General features: G+C 32.1%; 1 protein-coding gene across 1 annotated transcript in view; it reads right to left on the bottom strand.

Annotated features, from left to right (window-relative positions):
* Positions 1 to 6: 6 nt before the first annotated feature.
* LOC106474692 (glutamate receptor-interacting protein 2-like) overlaps positions 7 to 11,949 on the bottom strand; it is a gene marked incomplete at its 5' end in the record, with an annotated part of 24,229 nt that continues 12,286 nt past the window's right edge. Inside the window, 8 exons of the mRNA XM_013935384.2 lie at positions 7 to 1,057; positions 1,626 to 2,347; positions 2,657 to 2,813; positions 5,705 to 5,733; positions 6,241 to 6,386; positions 7,889 to 8,033; positions 10,407 to 10,622; positions 11,049 to 11,266. Of these exons, the coding sequence (XP_013790838.2) occupies positions 869 to 1,057; positions 1,626 to 2,347; positions 2,657 to 2,813; positions 5,705 to 5,733; positions 6,241 to 6,386; positions 7,889 to 8,033; positions 10,407 to 10,622; positions 11,049 to 11,266 (1,822 nt within the window). The remainder of the gene's footprint in view (positions 1,058 to 1,625; positions 2,348 to 2,656; positions 2,814 to 5,704; positions 5,734 to 6,240; positions 6,387 to 7,888; positions 8,034 to 10,406; positions 10,623 to 11,048; positions 11,267 to 11,949) is intronic.

Below are 11,949 nucleotides of genomic sequence, written 5' to 3'. Positions count from 1 at the left end.
ATATAAATAATTAAAGAGAAGTGGAGAAAAGATGTCATTAGGTATGCAGTTATATTTAACAGATCTAGGAGAGGGAATAAAAGAATTTGATTAATAGAGGTAAGGGAAAGGCTTTTTTTATACAGTTTACACAGCTATATCTAACAAAAATATTAATTATGGGTAAATGCAATAATTATTAACATCCCCTAACAAGTGTTCCAACCATAAGATGAACCTACTTCAATTCACGAACTATACAGCTAACACTAAACACCTACATGAAGGTGTTCCACACAGGATTAACACACTGTATTGACAAACATAATGTTAAACACAACATAACATTAGTCTAATACAACTTGGTTAAATTACGTTTTATATAAACAACCCCAGATCCCTAAACAAGGGAAAAAAATCTGCCCAAAAAACTCTTTATACAAATGTTTGATGTAAATCTACCACTGGTTAAACTGTACAACATTAACTCAATCTAAAAATTGTTGATAACTTCAGTGAAGGTGAATGTGCATGACAGGAACAAAGATAAGTGTAATAAAAAATAACAGGTTTCAAGAATATTACTGTAGTATGTTCCAAGTATTAGACATGAATGGTGATCTAATGTTAATAAATTCAAACCTTGGTGCAGAGAACATAATAAGGAAATATGCACATGAAAAACCTGAGTATTCATTTTTTCTCAACAAATTCTCCTAAGTTATATTATATATTTTGCACATCATAAAAAGTTTTGTGATAAACCATCGATGTACTGATCTTTTGGTAACAGTTTTATATTCTTTACTTGCAGGACTCAAAAAGTTTCATGATAAATCATCATTGTACTAATCTTTTGTTGATAGTTTCCTATTATAAACAAATGTTCTTATAAAGTTTTTGTAACTAGATGAGCACTCTCTGCTGGTGAATGTTGACCGACATCTGCCCATTGGTTACAGGCTGCTTGTTCTTTGTAAGCTGGTCTGGTGATAATCAGATGAAGCTGTTCACCAGCTGAAGCAATCATTGGTACTACTGTAGAACAGTCAGAGTGACACACCTTCGTATCATTCAGCTAAAAAACACAACATGTATAAATGTTTGGACCACTCTTTAATAGAAATATGAAACTCAGTTTCAGAAAACAAAATTACTGTACACAACTTAAACAACTAAAGACTGCACGTATAAGTGTTTTGAGTTTTTGTCAATATAAATGTACAACGTGTCCCTTTGAAAGTACCGAGTCATCTGATGTTCAACAAGAATTGTATGTATATTTATTAGTATCAATTCATTATGTCATCATGCATTAAGCTATAATCAAACATTCCCAACTACTATACTTTTAGCCACATATTTTATAGCTAAGCTTGGAAAAATGATATATTATTTACTAACAAGTGTTCTTTGTGATATATGTAGTTCAATGTGGTTAAGAAGTGTCTCTTACCATCCTTACATTATAAATACTGGTTGAAATACTTGAGTTTAGATCTTCTTGGTTGTCATGTGATTTTATACTAGAAAACTGTAGCCTCAGTACTTTAAATCCATATTTATAAATGATTTTACTTTCAAACTATTACACTGAAAATATAGTGAGGTACCATCTGTGATAATGTGTTTACCACAGAAATTACCTGTAGTATCCTGTCTAGTGGCTTCATTAAGCCACTGAGATCGGCAGGTCCTCCGGGTCTTACACAGTTCACATATACCCCACCATCAAACAAGCCCTCTGATACACTAAAACCAAAGTCATCATGAACTGCATCTTTAAATAAGGTCACTCTGTGAATTTCCACAGGAACTGGGGTAATAGCCGAAGCCTCGTAGGATGAATGTAAGAACTTGTTGTCATCCACTATAGAGTGCTGGTGTTCTGTGTTTTGACTTACAAAGGAATGAAGTAATGTATTAGAATTTGAGCCCTGCAGAGAACTGTTTTCATCTGGAAGATCAGTAAAAAAGAGTCTACCTTGAGTGTCTCTTTCTACGAGTGGAATTTCCGACACTGTCACGGGCTTTGACCTGTACACGTCATCTTCACTCTGGAGTTGGACTGGACTGCTAAAGTCGAAGTGTTGGTTGAGCACATTGGTTGGGTCGCCACCCAGGATGCTTTCTTCGATCTGCCGTAGGAGCTCGGACTGACCACAGGTTTCCAGGTCTTCCAACACTTTAGACCAGTCAGACTTACTGTCACCTTCTGAAATAAGGGAGTGGCTACTCATGTGACTCTGGTCCCACTCAGCATCTTCCCAGGCTGCTGCTCTGTCCACTTTCAAGCTGGGTCTACCTTGAGGACTACCATTTCCATTCTTATTTATGTCAGCAAACAAATTGTGAGTTGTCAGTGCTTCTGGTACAAAAAACATGCAATTGTTAAAACTTATATAATTATAGTGTCCTTTATTTCAAACATGTGTTCATTAACTTATGTTGTTCTATGAAAAAATAATGTTTTTAAATCTATTTGAATTTATCAATAATGAAACTAAAATATATTTTTATTTTTCGGATTTTAATTACTGACATACACCAATGCTTACTCACATAAAATGAATTTACAGAATTATTTAGCTCAAAATCAGTTGCATCAAGATAAAAAAAGATGAGAATTACAAAAGGGTTTGTGCTCTAAACAGAATACTTGATGATGTAAACTAACTTGAAACTTTTCTGTCAGTTTGTGGTGTTTGCTTGCTCCTCACTCCACTGACAGACATTTCCAATCCTGAGCTATCCCACAATTCCACAGCACTGTCCACACTAGGAGGTGGACTTCGGAAACTACTCGGGTAGCTGTCTGAATCTGGTGGTAGAGCCTGAAGCATGAAACACTTAGTGAGGAAACAGTCAATTCTGATTTTATAAATCTTGTGCTTATATAGAACTATTTCTTTATTTTCTTGTTGTAGAATAACACAGAGACAAAGCTCCTCACTTTGATTCAGGTATTAATTTTTTATGATGAATGAACATTTTCAACAACACTAAGGAAAACTACTAAATTTTTTTACTTAACATAAATAATATCAAATTGTCCAATTTTTTACTAGCACAAAAAAAGTTAAAAAACTGTTTGTTTTTAAGCCAAAGCTATACAATGGGTTATCTGCACTTGATTACCATGGGTACCGAACCCAGATTTTTAGTCTTCAAGGTTACTGCTGAACTATCAAGAGAGAAAAATGAACAAACAATGAAAAACATTTTGTAACAATGTATATTATCAACATTGGTCAATATAATATAAGAATGGAAACTTCATGCTGAAATGATAGAAAACAACAACACACATGCCAGCTGAAGTAATTGGATGCATGAGGATGATATATAGATCCATTTGAAATATTGATTAATGTATTACATTCATGCTTTTAACAATGTTATCATGAGTATTGTTTCAACAATGGCCAGAAAATCATTGAAGAAAAGTAATTAGAAACTGTAATTATTTCAGTTTTAAATAAAATTATGTCAAATGTTAACAATAGTATTTTTCTCAATCTAATGATGTAATTTTGTCTGAAATAAAGAAAGCCAACATACTGCACTTAATGACAAAAACAGCTAAAATTTGTTAAATTTAAAGATAATTCATGTTTTTCATTTTGTCACAATCATCATTAAGTACGGCATTACTTAATAGTAGGGATCGACAAGGACAAATATGGCAGCCAAAAAAAAAGTGCTTTCCCACTAACCACCTTATAAAAATCTACTGGGATACAACATTGTACTTTGAATTACAGTGACAAAAGGTCATAAATCAAGTGCTTTCCCACTAACCACCTTATAAAAATCTACTGGGATACAACATTGTACTTTGAATTACAGTGACAAAAGGTCATAAATCAAGTGCTTTCCCACTAACCACCTTATAAAAATCTACTGGGATACAACATTGTACTTTGAATTACAGTGACAAAAGGTCATAAATCAAGTGCTTTCCCATTAACCACCTTATAAAAATCTACTGGGATACAACATTGTACTTTGAATTACAGTGACAAAAGGTCATAAATCAAGTGCTTTCCCACTAACCACCTTATAAAAATCTACTGGGATACAACATTGTACTTTGAATTACAGTGACAAAAGGTCATAAATCACTCCACTACAAGTTTTTAAAAATTTCTAAAACAACGAATATTCCAGTTGACTGACTGATCACGTCAGAGAACCTACAGCAAAAAACAACTCGGCCATTTAGTCCAATATTCCCTCACAGTACTTGGCTCGATGGTGGCCTTTCATTTTTACCCTTCTTATAAAAATCCATATATATATATATATATATAAATAAACAGACTTAAAAACTACTGAATACATTAGTTGCATATCGCTATACTGTTATCGGTCCAGGTTGTCAATTTATTGTCATAACGGATGTCTGTAGTAATAGCACCCAAATGCATTGGGGATATCCCATCAGACAAAATCCAAATGCCGATGTCAGTTTAGTCAGCCGCCATGGAAAATCATAAAAAAATCAATCAAATAAGGGTACGAAGCCGAGTGCTTACACCCACAACATCTCAGCTTCTACTGCTTTTCACTGTCTATAGCTGGTTTGGGAAGGCAGTTACCCTTAAATTTCCTAAAGCAGAAATGAATTGAAATGGAGCCACCCTAATATTTCTACTAATTAAACTCCCAACCTCCACCCTTACAAAAAGATATTAAAATGAACTAAATAGAACTATAAGATATTAAGTAGAACTAAACAGAACTATACGATATCAAATAGAACTAAATATAACTATAACATATTAAATATAACTATAAGATATTAAATAGAACTATAAGATATTAAATAGAACTATGTACCCTACCTTAAAAGTTCTTATATAGTTCTAACTTCCAACCTCCTCCCTTTCTCTTGAAGATTTATTCAAGTATAACATGGGAATGCTGAGATAAGTCCAGCTACTTGAAGTTAGTCTTTCTGTCCCAGTTATACTGAATAAAATTACTTGAAAAACTACTAATAGCTATTTATGAGCTAACATAACTAACTCCCTCTTTATTTTTATACAATTTTTTCCTTAATTGATAGTGAGATTTTCTGAAATATTTTTATATCTATTTAAAAATAAAGTAATGTATTTCTTTAATTGTCTGTCTTTATATCCATTATCTTTCAGTTTATTTTTTAATAATAAAACATCATCCATAAAAATTATAGCTATTGCAGACTAACACAGTAAGTTGACAACCAGAACTGATAATGGTATAGCAATATATATATATATATATATATTCATACAGATATAATATAAGTAGTAAACATATCATGCACATACTTAAATATTTATCTTTTCAACCCAATGGATGGTACTACATATAGATAGATATACACGCGACAGTTTCTACAGGTAATATATACTTTATATACGTATAACACAAAAAGTAAATAAACAAGAGTATTGAAAAATTATGAATTTTGAAATGAAGTAGAGATCTTGCTACAAAAGAGTACAGAAACAAGAATTAAAACCACAATCACAAATTTATAAAATTTAATCCCTACTTTGGCAGCTTTATACACTTAACTGTAGGCCAAAGTATGGATTAAACTTTAAAAATTTGTGATTGTGGTTTTAGTTCTTGTTTCAGTACATTTTGTAGCGAGATCCCTACTTCAATTTAAAATTCATGATGTTTTAATACTCTTGTTTAAATAATTAGTTTATAATCTAACAAAGTTTACCTCTGTTTTCTCTCTCCTTGGTAGGTGGTCTAGAAAAATAAAAACATCCAGTGATTAAAGTTAGGTTTAATAAAACACATAACAGTTTTCTAAATCAATCATTTCTATAAACATGTACAACTTTCTTTTCATTTTAATACTTACAAAGTTACTAGAACTAAGGAACACTTTGAAAATATGATAAACTGATACTTCATAAGTCTAAACTTTAATACTCAGATATATCCATCATGAAAACTTACAAAGTTACTAGAACTAAGAAACACTTTGAAAATATGATAAACTTATATTTCATAACTCTAAACTTTAATACTCAGATATATCTATCATGAAAACTTACAAAGTTACTAGAACTAAGGAACACTTTGAAAATATGATAAACTTATACTTCATAAGTCTAAACTTTAATACTCAGATATATCCATCATGAAAACTTACAAAGTTACTAGAACTAAGGAACACTTTGAAAATATGATAAACTGATACTTCACAACTCTAAACTTTAATACTCAGATATATCTATCAGAAAAACTCACATTTATCGCCAGATTGCTTGCAGATCTTGAGAGTAACAGCATTTCCTGAGTTTTGCAACATGAAAATTGCATCACTGAGTGGTTTACCTCTCAGACTTTGCCCATTAATTGCTAAGAGACAATCACCAACATGAATAGCACCTGTCCTGTATGAGAAATCCAAGATAACTTATAATAAAGAAATGTACAATAAAAAGAATGGTAGGTCCAGTTAATTACTGTTTCTTGTTAAATGTATACAATAAACCGTTTTAATCAAATACTTCAAACTTAAATTATTTCTTTGAGATTTTGTGCCTTTCTAGTTTCAAAATATAAATAAGGATGATGATTTTTAAATGTAAAAAAGAAAATACATACACATATCAAAGTTTTAAAATCTTGACTTTTTAGCTAGTTCATCATATGTAAACTTTATAATGATGTTACATGATCAATTTATAAAACCCTTGTTTTAGTTGTGATGTTTGGTAAAGAAAACAGCAAACTGTAAAGTAAGTAACAAAATTAATGTTCTAATTGAGGTTTAGACTAAAACTATATTTTATAATGTCCAAGTTGTTAATTGTGACTAAAACTTTACCTTGTTGTTAGTTTAGAATGAAAGTTAACGTTTTCTTACACTGAAAATGTATTTCCGATAAAATATTTCTAAAACAAACAAGTAGATACAATGGAAATAAAACACAATAAGTCAAAACCTGAAGTTGAAACTGATTTAAACTTGTGATCAAACACAATTAAAATTTTGTAGTCACATGGAGAATGAGTTAAAACACACATGTCTATACACTAGAATGCCAATCAAGAAAGTGAGGATTGTGCTAGAACTGTAGAGGGAGCTACCTGCACTAGTATAGATGGTTTGTTTGTTCATTTTTGAATTTTGCGCCAAAGCTACACGAGGGCTATCTGCACTAACTAACCTTAATTTAGCAGTGTAAGACTAGAGGGAAGGCAGCTAGTCATCACCACCCACTGCCAACTCTTGGGCTACTCTTTTACCAATGAATAGTGGGTTTGACCATAACATTATAACATCCCCACGGCTGAAAGGGCGAGCATGTTTCGAACCCGCAGATTGAGAGTTGAGCACCCTAACCACCTGGCCATGTCAGGACCAGCATAGATGGCACAGTATGATTGGTGAAGGGTACTCACACGATCAGCACACGTTCTGAAGTGGCACGAAAATAAAGGGATATAAAATATTGGTGTGCTTTAGTGATAAAATTTTAGCAAAGCTTAGAGGGTAAGCCAAGGCCAAGATAGCTTTAAGCAAGAGAAAGTTGTATCGTGAATTGATGTGTTATGAAACACTCTGATATTGAAATGATGTGTTACAGAGCCAACTTTGATACTAAAATGATGTGTTACAAAGCCAACTTTAATACTGAATTGATGTATTACAAAGCCAATTTGAACACTGAATAATTTGTTAGAAACATGACTTCAGTACTGAATTGGTGTGTTACAAGTCTGACCTCAATACTGAATTGGTGTGTTCCAAAGTTGACTTCAATATTAAATTGATGTTTTACTAACCTGACTTTAATACTTAATTGATTTGTTACAAAGCCATCTGTAATACTGAATTGATGCATTAGAAAACTGACATTAATACTGAATTGTTGTGTTAAGTTCTGACCTTTCAGCTAAGCCACCTTCAGTAAGACCTGAGATAAGTATGGGATCGAATGGGTCTTCTGTTCCAGAGATGGTGATTCCTAGTGGTCCACCATGACGTAATAATTCCACAGTGTATATTACTACACCACTTTCTTCTGGGTCTTCTAATAAATGTGAATATATAACTATTAATACAACAGTGATAAGTGAAACATATTCCTATTTACTAGTGTATGTAGTGATGCATATTATCTTTCAATTTAACATAAATATTGTTAAAACTATGTTTCGTTTGCCAAGAGAAACAAGAACATAAAATATTCAATAATATATTGGTTTGCATGTTGAATAATAGAATAAAGCACCAATTTCAAATTAAACTCAAGCAAAAAATTGTTATAAGTTTTTCATCACCCAGAAAAACGAATCCGAAAGTGATGTGGATTTGTCGGTAAATAACGTATGTAGAATACAAGAATGGGCTGCTTCTGTTACACAAACTGTGTTGGTAAATAACGTATGTAGAATACAAGAAAGGGCTGCTTCTTTTACATGAACTGATAATCTCAGAAAGACTACAGTATCTTCTTTTAAGAGTTCAGTGATAGTTGGTATAGTTTCTTCGATAGGTATGGATGGATATTAAAACAAAGCAGGATGTTGTTTGGCTGTAGGTGTAATTGAACATTTGCTACATTCTGTAAGAAACCTTGTGTACTGTGTAAGTGGACAGGTACCAGAATCAAGAGTCCATGTAAAAGTGTCTCCATTATCTAAGACAAAACCTTCTTTGAGTGATCCATATGCTGAAACAATAGGCCTTACAGTGAAATTTGGTTTATGTATCTTCCAAAGACCATAAAATTCCAGTATTTGCAAGTAAGAGGGTTTTAGTTGTTGTTTTATAGAAGTTGGATGTTTCATTGAGTTTCACAAAGTTGAGTATGTCATCTACTTTACTTTCAAATTGGCTTGCTGGATCTTGATTGAGTTTAACATAACTTTGAGATTCTCTAAAATTAACAGTAATTTAATTCATTTATTCATAATTATGTGTATCATATTCCAATTATCATTAAGGAATTTAGAAATTGTAAAAGTAAGTTATTTTACTTCTGCACATTGTTTGAATATGATAAACTCAATACTGATAGGGATTTTGAGTTGTCACAATATTTTTTATTATTTACTATGCTCACTAAGGCAAACTAGGCTTACCTGATGTCTTGTTGTGGAAGACAATTACCGTAGAATTCAAACAAATATAATTTAACATAAAAACAATTTCAGGAATGAAAAGAATGTCTACAGAAACTATAAAAAAATTCCAAGATCTTGGTTTGTTTGTAAACTTTCCATTAAGTTTGATTCTTCTTCTTCACCAAATATTTCAAATAAAACTTTAAATTACTTCTCAAGCTATTCTACATTTATATACATAGTTTATAATCTGCTTTATCCTGTGGCATTTAGACACTGCTTAGAGCTTTTTTGAAGGGTGAGAAGAGAAGGCCTGTAATAATAAAACCTCAAACAGGTTGGTTTAGTTACCTTAGAGCCCAATTGACAAGACAGATTATTCCTCTAACTATCTATCCATATAACTAACTCAAACTATCTTTTGTACGTGTATTTATAGCCTGACTGAAATCTCAAACATTCTACATGCTATGGAATATTATGATGCAATAGTACTCAACCGAAACAATGAGAAAAACTTTGAAGTTTCTAGTAACATAAGACAATATTACAATTCAAAACAATTGAACTGCACAACTTATTTTACAAATACCTTTTAAAATTATTCATTTCTTTTCCAACTTTTTTCAAAAAGTCTATAAATATACAAGCTGCAACTGTAAATACAGTTAAAAACTGATTATTGTGGAATTAGATTATATTATTTAATAATAATTCTATTATTATCTAGACTTTTTAACTTACTTACATACCTCTTTCTAAGTTAAGGCTACAAACATTCACTAATGATTCCTTTTACTTTGTTACTATAAGGTTCTCAAGCAATAAAAAATATAAATACAAAAGTAAAATTGTTTTACAAAATGTAGACCATAAAGACAACACAGGGACTAGAAAATATAGACAGTAAAGACAACACAGGGACTAGAAAATATAGACAGTAAAGACAGCACAGGGACTAGAAAATATAGACAGTAAAGACAACACAGGGACTGCAAAATGTAGGCAGTAAAGACAACACAGGGACTAAAAAATGTAGACAGTAAAGACAACACAGGGACTACAAAATGTAGACAATGAAGACAACACAGGGACTACAAAATGTAGACAGTAAAGACAACACAGGGACTACAAAATGTAGACAGGAAAGACAACACAGGGACTACAAAATGTAGACAGGAAAGACAACACAGGGACTACAAAATGTAGACAGTAAAGACAACACAGGGACTACAAAATGTAGACAGGAAAGACAACACAGGGACTACAAAATGTAGACAGTAAATACAACACAGGGACTACAAAATGTAGACAGTAAAGACAACACAGGGACAAACCTGAATATGTTTCATCTTTTCGAATTCTAAGTTTGACCACATCTTCAACCGCCATGAGAATTTCTGCTGCATCTTCAATCGTACAGTTATCCATACGTATAGTATTAATGGCCAAGAGCTTGTCTCCTGGTTGAAGAGTACCTGTTCGGTGTGCTATGCTTCCCTTCTTTATGTCAGAAATAATCAAGGCATCTCCCTGTTTACGGTATCTTTGTGCTGTTTCATACATAAGTTATATTTAGTTTATAAGTATTTTGTTACAACATTTAGTTATAAATGCTTTCATTTCCGTTTCTTTGTTTATAGTTAAGCACAAAGCTTAAATGTGGGCTGTCTGAGTTGTGCCCACCACACATATTGAAACCAGGTTTTCAACATCATAAGCCTTCAGACTTACTGCTAAGCCACTGGGTAATGCTAAGTATTATTCTTTAAAAAATAAACTAATCAATTTTTATATTGTTTAATGTCAGTCAATATAAACATTTCCTTTAAATAAATATAAACTTCAACTTTAGAGTCAGAATATATTTGAACAGTTAAAGAAGATGTTTTCATTTTGGTATATAGTAGTACAGTCAGAAATCAAAGTAAACATACATTCTGATTATCAAAAACAAAACAAAGATTGGTCATCTTTACCAGCAATAGTGATCCCTAACCCGGTTCCATGCTTAGGTAACTTTACAGTAAACGTTCCACTGCTAGGAACAATAGATTCCGCAACATCAAACTCAATATCGAGGATCACACGAGGAAGAGAATACTGAATGAGTGATGTGACCTCATCTGCTGTCATTCCGAGCGTACTCTGTCTGTTAACAGCCAAAATTCTGTCTCCAGCTTGAAGAATACCACTCCTAAGGAGAGAAGTACACAGAACACTGTATTTGAGTATCAACAGTAACTTATGTGAGTACCAACAGGAACTTATGAGAGTATCAATAGTAACTTATATAAATATTAACAGTAACTTATGTAAGTTCCAACAGTAACATATGTGAGTATCAACAGTAACTTATGTGAGTATCAACAGTAACTTATGTGAGTACCAACAGGAACTTATGTGAGTATCAACAGTAACTTATATAAATATTAACAGTAACTTATGTAAGTTCCAACAGTAACATATGTGAGTATCAACAGTAACTTATGTGTTTACCAATTTGAACTTGTGTGAATATCAACAATAACTTATGTGAGTTCCAACAGTAACTTATGTGAGTATCAACAGTAACTTATGTGAGCATCAACAGTAACTTATGTGTTTACCAATTTGAACTTGTGTGAATATCAACAATAACTTATGTGAGTTCCAACAGTAACTTATGTGAGTATCAACAGTAACTTATGTGAGCATCAACAGTAACTTATGTGTTTACCAATTTGAACTTGTGTGAATATCAACAATAACTTATGTGAGTTCCAACAGTAACATATGTGAGTATCAACAGTAACTTATGTGAGTATCAACAGTAACTTATGTGAGTATCAACAGTAACTTATGTGAGTATCAACAGTAACTTATGTGAGTAACAACAGT

Source organism: Limulus polyphemus, unplaced genomic scaffold, assembly GCF_000517525.1.
Source record: "Limulus polyphemus unplaced genomic scaffold, Limulus_polyphemus-2.1.2 Scaffold7544, whole genome shotgun sequence".
Taxonomy (NCBI): domain Eukaryota; kingdom Metazoa; phylum Arthropoda; class Merostomata; order Xiphosura; family Limulidae; genus Limulus; species Limulus polyphemus.
This window is presented reverse-complemented; position numbering and strand designations above follow the sequence as displayed.